At 36.9% G+C, this 17588-nt stretch overlaps 1 protein-coding gene across 1 annotated transcript in view; it reads left to right on the top strand.

Annotated features, from left to right (window-relative positions):
• Positions 1–17588, top strand: part of ASCC3 (activating signal cointegrator 1 complex subunit 3) — a 285972-nt gene that overhangs the window by 96643 nt on the left and 171741 nt on the right. The window contains exons 12-13 of the mRNA XM_070733271.1: positions 8088–8264; positions 10292–10363. Coding sequence (XP_070589372.1) covers positions 8088–8264; positions 10292–10363 — 249 coding nt within the window. The remainder of the gene's footprint in view (positions 1–8087; positions 8265–10291; positions 10364–17588) is intronic.

Raw genomic sequence — 17588 nt, 5'->3', positions numbered from 1 at the left:
TGTATGGTATGTTTGTGTGTATGATTTTTAAATAATGTGGCTTTTAGACTTTTAATGTTAGATTTGTTATTTTAGACTTTTAATATTAGATTTGTTACTGTATATTGTTTTATCACTGTTGTGAGCCACCCCGAATGTGTGGAGAGGGATGGCATACAAATCTAATTAATAATAATAATAATAATAATAATAATAATAATAATAATAATAAGTAAATTTTATAAGTTAATTTGATATGTTTTATTAAATTATTTCACAAACCAAAGTAATAAAAATACAATTCTATATAACAGCAAAGATAATTTAAAGATAAAAATAATAACAAAATTAACAATTTTTAGCAATTTTTAGAATAAAAAGGGGGCTAGAAGCCTGGTAATTAATTAATTAATTCCAAAAAGTAACCATTTTGCTAAACCTTCATTGTACTCTTGTCCAAAAAATATTAATTCAATACATTTAAACAATTCATTGTTGCAAACTAAGTGTGGAATTTTCCCCCCAATACAATATAATATTTTTAGTCGATCCCAAGGCTTGAAAAAATTGTTGATTTCTTAATAGCTTCCAAATTCTAAGGATATAACTAAGATGAACTCATGCTTCTTAATATAAAGTAATTGATTCTGAGTCATATTAATAATCCTGTTGATGTCAGCTCCAAATGCAATAGTAATAGGAGACAATCAAACCATGTATCTAAATGTTCCAAGTTTGGGGATAAATTTTCATAATAGCCCCTATTAAATATTGCCTAAGGTATCCAATAGACACAAATATTATTCTCCTTTTAAAGTTATAGATTACAATGTTCATGTACAGTGTTCATTGATTTACCAGAACAAGACATTCTAGCTTGTTATTCCAAAGTTCACATAAATAACTAATGTCAACTTGATCAGCATCCAATAAAGAGAGTTACTGGCTTAGGTTCCATGAATAATTCCTCCAAAACTATTTGCTGTGGATCTCCAGAAACAATAGTTGCATATATAGAGCAAATAAATGAAACAAAATGCCTAAATTTGAATATACGTCATATGTATATTTTCTGTAAAGTTCAACCTTAAGAGAGGTTCAACCTTATTTCTAATTCTGTGAAAAAAATCTATGGAAATTTTAAAAGTGATTTCTTCAGAGTTGAGTTAAGTAGCAATATTACAAGAGATCCTGTTTACAAACCTTCACTTATAGATTCTATTTGTTCCATTCTGTTCTCCATCCAGGGTAGATAGGTCGCTATATAAATTTGTTAAATAAATCAATAAATGTGTAATCTAGGATTTTTCTACATTATAAGAATTTCTTAGATGAGTGGGTGATGTTTATATCCCTCACACAATATTTACCATACATTTCTTGCAGATTTGCAGAACTTTCAATCTGAAACAGAAAAGATACTTAGAGTGGATAATACACAATCCCTTTTGGAATCTTCTTTTTAAAAGTTGTTTCTTTTCATAGGCCTGCATGGCACCTGCATCATCTTGGAAAAATATGAAAGTGCATGATGTGCTTTGGAACAAATGTGTTGTGTAGCTAAACTGTGTACAGTGATACCTCGGTTCTCGAACACCTTGGTTTTCGTACATTTCGGATACCGAACAAAATTTTCGGCAAAAATTTGCTTTGGTATCTGAACAAAAATTCGGATACCGAACAGCCACAGAAAATTTTGTTTATTATCCGAAATGGCCGATGTCTATGCCTCCTGCATGTTACACCCCCTCTCTGTAACATGGGGTGGGGGCTGAGTCCAATGAGTCCCAGGGCGACTTGGCAAAGCAGCTGCCACAAGATCTGTGGGGACGGGGTGAGATGGAATGGGAGTCAGAATCCGACACGCCCATTCTGGCCACCTGCTTAACAGCCTCCCAGTCTCTATAGTCTAACCTCTCCAAGCTGTGGGAAGGGTGGGGGCGGCTGCAATACCGGCAGCTTCAGGGGATTCCTTTCCTCAGTGCTTTGTCTTGTTACCTGCAGGTAGCTGCACCAACTTTCCCCTTCCCGGCGGCAGCGGTGGCGGCTTCCCTTCGAGGAGCAGCAGCGCCGGGAACGTCACGTGATGAAGGGAAGCCGCCGGAGCCATCTCAGCAGTTGCTGCCGCTCCAGAAGCTTCCCTTCATTATGTGACATTCCCGGCACTGCTGCTCCTCGAAGGGAAGCTGCCGCCGCTGCCGCCATGAAGGAGAAAGTTGGTGCAGCTGCCTACAGATAACAAGACGAACCACTGAGGAAAGGAACCCCCCGAAGCTGCCGGTATTGCAGCCACCCCCACCCTTCCTACAGCTTGGAGCGGTTAGACTATAGAGCTCCTCAGATTTTTATCCCATAGGAAATAAAGAAAATAGATTTAATTGGTTCCCAGCGAGTCAATAGGGGCTTGGAACCAAGCCCCTGTTGACTCGCTTAACCATTTCCATTATTTCCTATGGGATAAATTAATTCGGTACTTGACCAAATCGGTTCTCGACCACACTTCTGGAATGAATTGTGGTCGAGAACCGAGGTACCACTGTATTTTCTTGGAATTATACAGTGACTGTGGAAGATCAGTAATAGATTAAGGTGCTGATATGTGTACACAGTTCATGTTCCAAGGCATCAGATCTGAAGCATTATATCTCCGCCCCTCTCTGAGGACTCCTTTCCGAGTTCCAGTGATCATTGCATTGTTTGTAGGATGTTTATATTTTATAATAATCTCTAGGATCTCCCTAAAATTCAATCCAACTTTAGCTTTGAAATTAGAGACATTTATTTATTTATTGGATTTGTATGCCGCCCCTCTCCGTGAACTCGGGGCGGCTAACAACAGTGGTAAAAACAACATGTGACAATCCAATACTAAAAACAGCTATCTTCCACTCATTTTCATTTAGCTTTCTTGATAACAAAATTGGCTAGCAAATTTCTATCATCCATCTTGAGCAATTATATCCTCCATCACTACATCTACATGCCTATGAAATATCTGCAATTTATTTTCTAGAAAGTATTGTTTCTATTTTTTTAACTGATTACTGACTGATTTTTATTTATATATTATTTTCCGATAAATAACCAACAACAAACTGCCTCATATTGTATCTCTCCTTCCATTTATTTTAATCCAGGTGTTCTTCAATATAATTATCTTCATTTCCTTGAATTTCAGTGCAGATGTGGGAATTATCATCATAGGTTACAAGTCCTCCTTCCTATTACTTCTATTCCCCTTGAACAAATTGTATCTTTCAATTGCTATTTTCCAATCATGGGAGTCACTCCTCCACCGTATTTAGATATGCTTGCCTTCCTGTTCTTGTTTGTGTTTCATACTCTGAGCCTCAGTGTGTACATAAAAAAAGCTATGCATTTTATAAGCCAATATTCTTTCAGATTTTTAGTGTGCACTGTAAAGGAAATTGCTGTAACAAGGCTTTTCTCTGAATCTTTACTTCGGGGGTTTTCATTTCACAGGAATTAGTTCAGTTTAAAGACTTCATGATCAATCAAATCTATATGCCGCATCTTTTAGGCCTACAGAAAAATATCCAGATGGAATGGGTGCTACTTCTCCAAGATTCAGTCAAGAAATGAAAACTATTGAATCCACTCAATTTTTAGCTGTGTTTCATAAGTAACCATTTCTCCTCTTTTGCTCCCATTCATTACCCTGGGAATTTTCCTACTCAACAAGAGTAATAATAGGAAGCTGAATGATGTATAAAATTCCCTTGTATATACAGTAGGGCCTCCTCGATCCACAGCTCACATTAGAGAACCATCTTTCAGCTGTGGCGAGGGTGACGTTTGCCCAGGCTCGCCTGGTGCACCAGTTGCGGCCCTATCTGGACCGGGACTCACTCTTCACAGTCACTCATGCCCTCATCACCTCGAGGTTCGACTACTGTAATGTCTCTACATGGGGCTACCTTTGAAAAGTGTTCGGAAACTTCAGATCGTGCAGAATGCAGCTGTGAGAGCAGTCATGGGCTTCCCCAGGTATGCCCATGTTACACCAACACTCCACAGTCTGCATTGGTTGCCGATCAGTTTCCGGTCACAATTCACAGTGTTGGTTATGACCTATAAAGCCCTTCATGGCATCGGACCAGAATATCTCAGGGACCGCCTTCTGCCGCACGAACCCCAGCGACCGGTTAGGTCCCACAGAGTTGGCCTTCTCCGGGTTCCGTCGACTAAACAATGTCGTTTGGCAGGACCCAGGGGAATAGCCTTCTCTGTGGCGGCCCCGACCCTCTGGAACCAGCTCCCCCCGGAGATTAGAACTGCCCCCACCCTCCTTGCCTTTCGTAAACTTCTTAAAACCCACCTCTGCCGTCAGGCATGGTGGAACTGAGACATCTCCCCCAGGCCTATACAGTTTATACATGGTATGTTTGTGTGTATGTTTGCTTTTAAGAGTGGGGTTTTTAGTGTTTTTTAAATTATTAGATTTGTTTTTACATTGTCTTTATTATTGCTGTGAGCCGCCCCGAGTCTACGGAGAGGGGTGGCATACAATATCTAATAAATGAATGAATGAATGAATGAATGAATGAATGGTGGCGAACTATGCCATGCGTGCCACAGATGGCACACAGAGCCATATCTGCGGGCACATGCGGAAATTCTAAGAGGGTGTTTTCTGTCTCCGGAGGGCCTCTGAGCGGAGAAGGAGAAAGGCATTTTTGCCCTCCCCAGGCTCCAAGAAAGCCCTCGGCGCCCAGGAAGGGTGAAAAATGGGCTTACTGAACCTATCGAATGTCGGAAAACGGAAGGAGGGTTTGTGCATGCATGCAAAGGGGTGGGGCAGTGCAGGGGCTATGCGTATGCGCAAGGAATGGGGCACATAGAGGGCATTGAATTATGGGTGTGTGCACGTGTCATAGCACACGCTCACATGCTTTTGGCACCCGAGGAAAAAAAGGTTCAACATCAATGCAATAGGGCATTATTTCCAGTCTTTTCAGTCAAAGAAAAATATTTTCAAACATTCATAAGATTCAGAGTTGTTCTGTTTTGTATGTAGCTATTGATTGCAATTGCTGATAACTAATTACATTTCACAATCATCAGTTCTGTAATTATTATTACTACCCACAAAACAATATTAAAATTATTAAAAATACAACCACATTATAGTCCTGACATTATGGTTTTATTTGCCTTGTTCTCTCGATTCAAAGAAAACACAAGCCTTGGGTGCATTTTAATTTAAGATAATTATTAAAAAATAGATACAAAGATTATATTAAATATCTGTCTTCCATTCTGTTGAATTCTTCTCTGATTGACCTAATCTGTTTTGCCAGTATGAAAGACATGCACTATATGGCATCATTCTGATGGAACTGGATTCATGTCACCTCATTTAGGTTAACATGAGTAGGTTGTTAGTTATTTTTATATATATAATAAGAGTTGAATTTTTAATGTTTCTAATAAAATTAACATAATAGGTTTTGCCCTATCTATAATTATTTTCTCCTCCATTTGTACTTGATATTTATATAAACAAAATATATAAATCTGGCCTTACCTAATTATAGGTAGGGCAAAACCTGTTATGTTAATAGCCCTGACCCTCTGGAATCAACTCCACCCACCCACCCTGGAGATTAGGATTGCCCCACCCTCCTTGCCTTTCATAAACTACTTAAAATCCATCCCTGTCGTCAGGCATGGGGAAATTGATTCCCCTGGGCCATTTTCGTTTTATGTATGGTTTGTATGAGATGTATGATTGTTTTTTATATTAAGGGTTTTAAATTGTTTTAATTATTGGATTTGTACTGTTTTGCTGTTGTGAGCCACCCCGAGTCTTCGGAGAGGGGCAGCATACAAATCTAATAAATAATAATGATAATGATAATGATAATAATAATAATAAATGAACTTTTGCACAATATTCTAATTTTTTGAGTTTCACCTGTATTCCCTTAAAATAACTGAATGATTGTTTTTTCAGAAATAATTAAAATCTGCAGTTATATCCTCAGTTATTCCCATAATGCAGGTTCATTCTTATTCTTCAACTTTTCCTTACCCCTATGATAATAGTAGATTTGCTATATGGCATTACCTAGAATTCCACTTACATTTCTTTTTAATCTTACCATATCAAGCATTGGTGCAGCAAATCTCAAAAATGTTGTTTAAGATTCAAGCAAAATCACCTTGATTAAAATATTTTCCAGGTTCTAAAACCTCACAGCTTTTAAATATAGAATAAGATGTACATTTTAAGTCATGGATATACATTTATTTCTGTAGTCTTTAAGACTGGAACTCTATTTCTGCTTCTCCTGTCTGAATTTCTTGCAGTAAAGTTAGGTGATATTAAGAAGCATTCTTAACATAACCATAGAAAGGTCTGCTTCTAATTTTTCATGCACTAGTTTTCAGTAATTGTAGAGTTGAAATGATGCTCATATTCCTCTTGCTGTTACAGTAATCAATACATTTGATACACTTCTAAATCATGACAGGATTGGTTGTCTCAAATCTATTTTGGTATTCCCTTCATAATGTGGAACTATGTTGCCTTCAGTCTATTTAGTGTACAAAATTAAAGTGCTCCTTTTCAATCAAAAGCAAGCTTTGTCAGTTTTTAATTCTTGAAAATAGAATTTAGGTGTACAGTTTCTCCAGTTAAAGTCCCTGAGGCAATTCTTCCCATTTAGCTATTATTGTAATCATGTGCTGATTTGTCTGTGTGTTTTTCCCATTTCTATTTTATTTTAATTTCTATTATTTCCAATGATGGTTATTACAGTATGGTAATATGGGATATGTGTGTGGATAGTGAATATAGGGAAATGAATAACAACAAAAGCCACAAAATAAATATCAACTTTCCAATGTTTATTTTAAACAGTCACATACAGTCAGTTTCTTGGTTAAAAGTAAATTAAAAGAATTAGGTCTTCCAAACCATTTAAACCTATAATTAAAAAACTAGATATCCTAACATGTTTGCAGAAGACATTCTACATTCTAGCACCATTAATTTAGTGTACAATGGTTAATAACACTTGTTGCAATAAGAATGTCTGCTGAAGGAATCCAGAATTCATGGCTCTCATAACAATCATAGACTTGACTCAAATGTGGGAGGATGTGGGAGAGAAGGAGAAAAAAGGTAGAGGAAATAGAGGGAGGGGAGTGATATGACATAAAGGGGAAAACAGGCAGGTAATAAAAGTATAAAAGGTGCTAATTAGGATATTGGTTTATGTTTTATTGAAGAAATGTATAACTGTATATATTATGAATATTATATCATGTATATAGTATATTATAAATTAAAGTATATGTATGGATATATAGTGGAGAAAAATATTTTTTTTTAAAAAAAGATAACACTTATTGCAATAATAATAATAATAATAATAATAATAATAATAATAATAATAATAATAATAATAATAATAATAATGTCTGCTGAAGGAACCCAGGAATTCATAGCTATCATAACAATCATAGACCTGACTTGAATGTGATGTTACACTTAATAAAGAGGTGGTCTGTTGTGATAATGTTAATGCCATAATGACTGCAACCAGATGTGCCAGAACTACCGTCATTAAGCAGTGCAATTAATTATGTAATGTTGTGTTTTACATCAACATCACTTAGCTATTGAAATTCCAGTTTCAGTTACCATTGTTGAGTAAAAGCTATAAGCTATAGTCTTCAATTTGCAACCGATCACTTAGTAACTGTTCAAAATTACCACTAATCACCTTGAAGGTCCTTATGACCTGGTTCATAAAGTAAGCAACAGTTGCCCCTCCAGGTCACTTGACTACATATTGGGCATGTGGCAGTCAGCCCACATTTGCAAACATTTGCAACACCCCACGGTTATGTGACCACATTTCATGACACTTTTTCCATTTACTTCCAATTTTCAGCAAAACCAGATCATTGTTTCACTCAACAACCATCATGGCTTAAAACTCTGATGGGCAAGCTCCATTATGGTCATAAGCCAAGGACTACCTGTGTTTGGCTTTCTTTCTCAATTCAATATGAAATCTCCTGATACTATCTAATAAAATGATGATAATTTACTTTTTCCTTTCTTCTTTTTTCAGGTTGAATCTACCCAAAGCATGATTAGGATTTTGGGGCTCTCAGCCACATTACCTAATTATCTTGATGTTGCTACATTTCTGCATGTTAATCCTTATATTGGGTTATTTTATTTTGATGGTCGTTTTCGACCTGTTCCTCTTGGCCAGACATTTATAGGAATCAAGACAACCAATAAGGTAATATTGGTTAATAGGATATGAAGTTGAATTTATTTTTCTCAAAAATACATTTAAGCATTATTAAGGAATGTATGTATTGCAGCCAAAAGGATCCATATTTAAGTTTGCACAATCACAACAAAGTTGCTACCTGAAATCTGAGAATATGCTAGTCATAATAGGTAATTTTGATTAGGTTAGAGATACTGTAGGAGCACCATGAATCACTAGATAGTTTATAGTTTATAGTTTATTAGATTTGTATGCCGCCCCTCTCCGAAGACTCGATCTATCCCTTGGTGCTTAAGAGTCCCATCTAATTCCTTTAATGAAAAAAGATAATCAGAAAAATAACATGCTGGAAAGCATTATACTAGTCCACAATATAATTATTTTCAGCAAAAATATATCAGCACCACAAAGTTGTCACGGAGATGTAGAGAACATCGCCTGCTATCTGATACATGACTGTTTATGACTGGCTATGCTCACCCTGGTAGGCAAAGGTTGTGTACATGAGATTCAGAGACTGAAAAAGAAACAGGCATTTCTCAAAACATTATTAACAATGAGCAGATAGATATAGTTACAGTAATGTTGGAACACTTCTGAATTTTCATTATTTCTGCATAAGTATGACCTAATATATTATCTGTTTTCCATGCAAATCCTAAAATTATATAGTATTTCTTTTTTCCTTATATTTACTTGAATGTAAGCAATAATACTATCTAATATTTATGGATTTGTTTTGTTTTCAATAATTTCTGAAGTAATTCTGAAAATGGGAAGCATCAGATTTCTTGATAGCTTATATATTACAAACTAGGAAGTCTGATTTACTAGTGAGTCCTTAGGTCATTTTAAATTTGAGTTTGTAACTCAAGTTCTGTCACACTGGGTAGAAAAACTGAATAGAGGCCATTGTTAGTACTCTTGTTTTCAGTTGTTGTGGGATAGAAATAATTTGTGAAATATTGCATTTTTGTAACTGACAGTATTTAGTAATAGAGTAACTATACTATGTAGGAAGAATTACTATTTAGCGTCTCTTTTTCTCATTGAAGATAACTAGTAATGTTATGCTTCATTAACTTTGGAATAAAGAATTCTGTGTAAGCAGTACTGAATGTGTTTTGTTCTCATTTTTGCAGTTTTCTGTATAAATGCAGATGATTTTTATTTTTTACTGCACTCTAGAATATTTATTCAGTGTGGTCAATTACTATTTTTAGTCAGGATTTGCCGTGGACAGAATCATAGTTCCCTCTAAGCAATCGCTCACTCAAAAAACATCATCAACTCAGAGTTTTCCAAACCTGCCCAGAAGCCGAGAGGGAAAGAGTGAGAGGGAAGGAGAGAGAGAGGAAGAGAGGAAGAGAGAGAAACAGATAGAAAAAAGAGAGGAAGGAAAAGAGAAAGAAAAAGAATGGGAGTAAGGAAGAGAGAAAGAAAATCAAAATCTAGTTTGAAACTAGCTCAACTATTTAAGTGGCATTTTGATATTGATAGAGTTGCCCTATTATGAGCTCACAGTTATAGACACACAGTACAGTATTTTATTTTGAAATTCTCTGAGGCAAAACAGGGTGGGTTTTTTGTTTGTTTGTTTGTTTGTTTGTTTGTTTGTTTGTTTATTTAATATTTCTGTGCCGCCCAGTCCCGAAGGGACTGCCGCTCAGACACTATACTTTTCCGCCCACTCCCCCCCAAAAATTAAAGGGAACACTGGACAGAATACCATTCTGAAATTGAATCTCTTAGCTTCACTCAATATTTCAATAATAGATGAATAAGAACAATCAGAATTACCAAAAATACAAGCTGCTTTCAGAGTGAGCTGAAGCTGATTTTTTTTTCTTAGTCATTACTTTATGTTTGAAAGTAATATATACTGTGTGCTTCTACCACTGATGGAAAGACAAATACATAACTTTTGTTTTCCAAAAGGTGGGATATATTATGTGAATTTTAAAAATATGCATTATATTTAAAAAAAACCAAGACTATGATTCTAAAATAAAAATTTGTGTCCTGAATTTCAGGTTCAGCAGCTGATTAATATGGAAGAAGTTTGTTATGAAAATGTGTTGAAGCAAGTAACAGCTGGGCATCAGGTAAACTTGGCTTATTGGTTTTTACTCAGAATGCATTTGTGTATAACATCATCTATAACTTGTACTTTTCATATAACAATACTTTGATTTTTCTCAATTTCATCTGCAAATCAAATGAGTCCTTCTTTCAAAGATTTTTGAATAAAGGATGTCTAAAATTTTCAGCCTGTGGAATCAAAGTTTATAGTATGCAAAAGTAGAATTTATCTGTTCTTGCTCTTCCTCCGTAATATAAACATATTAACAAATTGACCTAAAGAAATAATGTATTCTTCTGCAAACATACTACACCCCTATTTTAACAAATAAAACACTTAATTGGATTGTGGCCACATGATCTTTGGAAAATTATCTACAATCTAATAGGGCTGAATGATGTCTTTTAGTTTGTCAGGTTGCTTGCCACAATCCCAGGAAACCTGAGTGGTGAAATTCTTGTCTTTCATTTCTTGATATGAAAACATTTTTGTGGCAGGATTGATCAACTGAGACAGTCTAGTTATTTTATAATTTCAATCCATGCATTCAAGAGAGTGATCCAACCTGAAAGTGATTGAGTTTCACTTAAGGTTTTTGTGAAGTTTGCAGGCTTTGGTTGCTCAGATTCTTTCCCCTCTATTCCCAAGGATGTAGAACACTCCAACTGCAAATAAGAATATGACATTATCATCCTACTGTAATGGAGTTGTATAGTTGCATCCCCATTTCTAAGTATGAAAAGAACAACTGATTTATAAGTTTAATATTTCATCATCCTATTACTAACCAGTTATCTTTCATTCAGGGGTATAGATACCAATATTTGGGAGACCCATTTTATATATGCAAAATTTCCTGGGTGTTAGATTTGTTGAAAAGGAAAAATTCTGCCCACAAATGGGGTTATTATGCTTGCAAATAATGTGATATCTGAGATATATGGATTTGTATTAAGAGAAATTAAAAGTACATCCATTTTCAGCCTGGTAGTCCTTTGGGGAAAAAAGTTAAATACATAAAAACAATATGAGTAATGAAAATTAATTTGATTTCAGGGAATGGGGTCATTATATGAACAAATGGGAATTATTAAGAAAAATAAAAGCAATAGATTGTTTTTGGTGTTTGCTTTACCCTATTTTCTACTGATTAAAAAAAGAGGTTGAAAAATGCATAACAAAACAATTGAATTTTTCTTTTCTGGCATAAACCACTTAGACCAGTGATGGCTAATCTTTTCTGGACTGAGTGCCCAAAGCACACACATAACCAGGCCCCCAAAATGCAATGCAGGTGCAGGTCCCTTGCATGCGCCCCGCACATGTGCGGCAGAGAGTCAAACACTAGCTGGCTGGCGAGACGTATGTGCACATACGCAGCGGAGCTAAATTGGGATGACAGCTCGTGTGTCTACAAGAGAGGACACTGCATGCCATTTCTGTCATGTGTGCCATAGGTTTGCCATCACAGACCTAGACAGTGATTTTATAATAAATACTGTTCAATTTAATTCAAAAGGGAATCAAAATATGTCTATTATTTTGTCTATATATGTCTATTCCGAGTCTACGGAAAGGGGCGGCATACAAATCTAATAAATAAAATATTATTAAAGCAGCAGTCTTCAGCTTTGACAACTTTAATACTAGTGGACTTCAACTCCCAGAATTCTTTAGTCGGCCTTAGTTGAGACCCCTGTATTAAAGGGTATGGGAAATGCTGTTTTCGAATACAGTCGTATTAGAAACATAGAAGACTGACGGCAGAAAAAGACCTCATGGTCCATCTAGTCTGCCCTTATATTATTTCCTGTATTTTATCTTACAATGGATATATGTTTATCCCAGGCATGTTTAAATTCAGTTACTGTGGATTTACCAACCGCATCTGCTGGAAGTTTGTTCCAAGGATCTACTACTCTTTCAGTAAAATAATATTTTCTCATGTTGCTTTTGATCTTTCCCCCAACTAACTTCAGATTGTATCCCCTTGTTCTTGTGTTCACTTTCCTATTAAAAACACTTCCCTCCTGAACCGTATTTATGCATTTGGGGTATCTGTTGTAAAAAGTGGTGAGCTTTCTAAAACAGATACTGTACTTCATAATTAAATGTTTTTTTGTTTCACTTTGAATATCATATTTCTAAATTCATCTTGACTTTTTTCTTTGCCTAAAAAAGTGTAATTCAGAATAAGTTCAGATAAAAGCTTCCTTTTAAGAGTGAACCTCTGGTCCCAGTGACCAACCCAGATTCAATCTTACAATACTATCCCGGGATACATATATTAGCCTACATTGGTAAGTTCAGATGCTGTGTAATACGTTATACACTTGGTAAGGCATAAGGAGATTCTTAGACGAGAGTCTAGTGCTGACATAAGGTCTTGTTCATTTTTCTTTTCATTCTGCTTCCTTCCCCTTTTAAAAATATGCCCTACATGTGACCCAAACACTGATAACTAGTGCCTTTAAAAAGCTCAATAAAATGTTCTTGGCATCCATTCAGTTAACTTCCTAATTGCATTTTTCTTTAAAAAAGAAGAAGAACTTTCTATCTGTCCTTCAGGAAAGCTTGTTCTAATGAGCATTCAGGAGATAATTTTTACTTAACTTTATTGCAGTCATTAACCAGCACCAGAGAATTGGTATTCAAATATTCAAATATCCAACACTAAATTGACAATGTCAGGATAGTTAATAAAAGTGCATACAGACAAAAATAAATTGACTAAAAGACAGTATTAAATCAGAATATGCTAAAAGTCTTGCAAAGGCTACACATATACAACAAGAAGAAATTAAAATTAACAATCTGGAAAATGTAAAGCTGGAATAGGAATATAAAATACAACTACTATTTAAATAGGCACAAATGCACAAAAATGTATATTCATAAATAAAACAATAAAATTATCCAAAAGGGATTTAAGAATTACAAACTTCTCTTACAGAAGAAAAATGCGGTATAATAGCATCTAAAACAAATGATTAATGCTGAGCCTGAACTATTTCTGGCTATCCATACTCGAGCAGATTTTAGTTTTTAATTATTCCATTTTTCCAGCTTGGGTTCTCCTTCAACATGATCTCCTTCTCCGCTTTATTGAGGGTGTATTCAAGGTTGCCTCATTGCCCTGAAGACACTATTGCTGTTGGTGGGTATGCAGGTTTTCTGGTATGCCAGGGAGACAGCAGGAGTCCCTGCCCCATGTCGACTAAACTCTATCAGAGTGGAGTGTTTTAAGGCAGAGAGAGTTAGCCTTTCCTCTGAAGCCTTGTTTGCTGCAGTGCCGGTACCGGCTGCAACGCTAGGATAAATTGTTTTTCCACTGAAAGACTTCAGTAACACTAATTGAGGAAATCAAGGCAAAATGAACAGAAGTTTATTTTGCCTTGATTTCTGCCAGCAACCATTTTGTGAGCTGCGAGTTTCTTTGCAGAACTCTCAGTAGCTATTTTGAGTGGTCACTGAGCGGATTTCTTGCCTGCAGCCATTTTGTTGAGCCATTATCAGCTGCAAGGTTTCCGATCATCATTTTGAAGGCATTTGCTCACTGGACAGTTGTCTGATATCACCTCATCTGCAGGCAATTATTTTTTGAACCTCCGCTTGCCATTAAGCTTCTGTGAGAGGTGTGGGTGAGTGCTGGTCCTGGGGATCCGTTGGACTACCACCAACTGGCACAATCCCACCCAGCCATATACCTCAATGTCCCTGCCCCAGGGCTATACTCCTTATTGGACCTTTCCTCAGTGTCAGAACTACAGTTCTCAGCCGACCAAAAACTTGTTATTTGTAATGGCTGGCAAAACTGACAAGAACACAAGGGAGGAGGCGTCCACTTCTGCTGGCTCCAAGTTAGCCATACCTGTTCGGACTTAGTCCCTAATGGTTGGGTTGGCAATATATAAACCAACAATATGTGTTAATCTATATAAATAAAAATGTAAATGTCTGTTTGTTCATGACCTCAAATCTTTTAAAGTTCTTAACCGATTGGTTTGAAATTTTGACACAACTTTGCCTTCGATTACAGGCCTTTTTATATAACAATATTATATAGACGTCACACCTGTGACAGGTAAAAACTGGTAGAAAACATAGGAGTAGTGTTTTGATTGGCTGGTGAAAAGCATAGGAGCCCCGTTTTCATTGTCTGGTAAAAACAGATAGGAAGCACTGGTGATAATTGCAACCAATGAGAATGGTCCGCTTATATGGAGAAAAGGGGAGTTGCTTGGCATGGAAACTAGTGACAAACATAGGAGCCGCATTTTGATTGGCTGCTGAAAAAGATAGCAGGTGTGTTTTGATTGGCTGCTGATAATTTCAAACAGTGAGAATGTTCCGTTTAGGGGAAGATGGGCACAGCCTTGCAAAGGAGAGAGATCCAAAAAAAAAAGGAATTTATTTACGTAGATAAATGGTAGCAGAGGATTATTATATAGCCATACAGCTTGGTAGCACAGGATAGTTACATAAATGGTAGCAGAGGATTATTATATAGCCATACAGCTTGATAGCACAGGATGGTTACATAGCCATACACATCAAATTAAGTTTAAAATGTACAGTCACCATAGGCCTTGCTGCTTAATGGTTTCAACTGCCACAGGAAACACTCAGACATAAAGGAACCATACATTATAACGATGGATGCAAACTAAACATTGCCATCTACTGGTTGAATAATTCTGTAGTTGTTGCAATCTATATAAATAAAAATGTAAATGTTTATTCATTATCTAAAATCTCTGAAAATTCATCACAAATTGAGCAGGGGGTTAAACTAGAAGACCTCCGTAGTCCTTTCAAACTCCGTTACTCTGATTAAATTGAGCCAGGGGTTCCACTAAACGACCTTCAAGGTTCCTTCCAATTCTGTTATTCTGAATACAAATTGAGCAGAGGGTTGGACTATAAGGTATCCAAGGTTGACATAAAAATGCCCGTATTCAAATGCAACACTGTGTCAAAATTCAAACGAATCAGTGAAGAAATTTTGGAGATTTAACATTTTTAACAAACAGACCTTTACATTTTTATGTATATAGATTCCATCTACAAAGCTCAGGGCCAATCTTTAGAATTGTGTAGTCTACACACAGATTGCTTCAGACATAGACAATTATCCTTCTGTATCTCATGTTATGAACCTGGAGGAGATCCCTTACCAGAGTACGAGACACCCTTGCCAGAGGTACCTAATTGTGGGCCCAGCCTTGCTCTGGGTCCTATCCCCTCCATCTCTGGTGCTCTCTACAGCTACCTTTACCCCCACAGCAGCAGGCCTCCACCCTGAGGTTGATAACTGGCAACAGCTTCCGTCTCAATTGCAAGACATGATAGCCAGTGCCTATTCCCAGGGCATAGTGACTGGCCTTCAACAGAGGTCACCTTACCCTGCCATTCCTGCTTCAATGTAGGAGGTTTGGTCCAACCTTGGTGATGCTTATTCTCACCATTCTTCGGAGATCAGTGACACATCCATTTGGGGCAATGGGAGCATCATCAATGACCAGACGGCCTTTACCAGGCTTTTCAAACTGGCCCTGTTTAAGATGCTTCTCCACAAAGCCAAACTCACTGTGAACATTGGCATTTCTGCAAAGTCTTCTGAACCCTCTGTGTGCATCGACCCAGCTGCCAAACTGTTTTTGGAGCCCAAACGATAAACCAAAATTATTGTATCTTCAAAGATTTTTTTGACACCATCAAGAGGTCTTGGAAACATCCTCCTGCCGCCCTTGCCCGACTTCGGGGAACATAGGTTTTATGGGTTTGGGTCTGAAGTAGACAAGCTGTGGCAGCTTCCCACTGTGGATATTCCATTCTAAGGAGAGAGGGGCGGCATACAAATCTAATAAATAATAATAATAATAATAATAATAATTATTATTATTATTATTATTATTATTATTATTATTATTATTATTATTATTATTATGTCAGTACAACACAGCAAACGAGATCACTATGCTGGATTTTGTATTTCATCACCAGTCGGGCGCTTCCCAAGCACCTAGGACTGTGTGATGTAGCTGCGAATTATGTTTGCTGATCCCACTAAAGCGGCCTTTTGCAATTGACAGATGGAGATTTTGTCAATTCCAATGGTTTTCAAGTGTCCACTGAGATCCTTTGGTACTGCGCCCAGCGTGCCAAGTACCACTGGGGCCACTTTCATGGGCTTATGCCAGAGTCATTGCAGCTCAATTTTTAGATCTTTGTATTTCACTAATTTCTCTAGTTGCTTCTCCTCAATTCTGCTGTCTCCTGGGATTGCGATGTCGATGATCCATACTTTCTTTTTCTCCACGATCACAATGTCTGGTGTGTTATGCTTCAGAATTCGGTCAGTCTGACGTCGGAAGTCCCACAGTAGTTTTGCTTGCTCATTTTCGACCACTTTTTCGGGCTCATGATCCCATCCAGTGGATCATCTGTGCCAAAGCATCATGTCTATGCTTGTAGTCACTCTGTGCAATTTTTTTGCAGCAGCTGAGTATGTGATCAATTGTGTCATCTATTTCTTTACAGAGTATTATTATTATTATTATTATTATCATCATCATTATTATTATTATTAGCCATTCTGGTGTCTTCAGATGTTTTTCCATCCGAAATGTCAGAAAGCCTTAAACCTGATGACCATAAAGCCGAATCTCTGTTGCGTAAGTCCCACCAAGCGGCTGCTTGGTCTCTACAGGCAGCTGCTGCTGCATTGTTCTTTAATTGAACCTCAATTATGTCGATCAGGGAGATGCATAAATATATGAATAAATTGTTCCTCTTGTCAAACCAGCTATCTGAGTGTCATATACTCCTAGAATCAATGATTCCAGGTATTTCTTTATTATAGAAACAAATTTATAGAAAAGAACCGGTCGATTATTTGCACTACGGAATTTATTATTTATTATTATTTTTATTTATTATTTAGATTTGTATGCCGCCCCTCTCCGAAGACTCGGGGCGGCTCACAACAAAATAGAACAAATCATAAATAATCCAAATAACATTAAAATATTTAAAGATTTAAAAGAACCCCATATACTAACAGACACACACACAAGCATACCATGTATAAATTGAACATGCCCGGGGGAGGTGTTTCAATTCCCCCATGCCTGACGGCAAAGGTGGGTTTTAAGGAGTTTACGGAAGGCAGGAAGAGTAGGGGCAGTTCTAATCTCTGGGGGGAGTTGGTTCCAGAGAGTTGGTGCCGCCACAGAGAAGGCTCT

The sequence above is a fragment of the Erythrolamprus reginae genome, chromosome 1, assembly GCF_031021105.1.
Source record: "Erythrolamprus reginae isolate rEryReg1 chromosome 1, rEryReg1.hap1, whole genome shotgun sequence".
Classification (NCBI taxonomy): domain Eukaryota; kingdom Metazoa; phylum Chordata; class Lepidosauria; order Squamata; family Dipsadidae; genus Erythrolamprus; species Erythrolamprus reginae.
The sequence above is the reverse complement of the archived record's forward strand: the minus strand, read 5'-3'. Positions and strand labels throughout refer to the sequence as shown.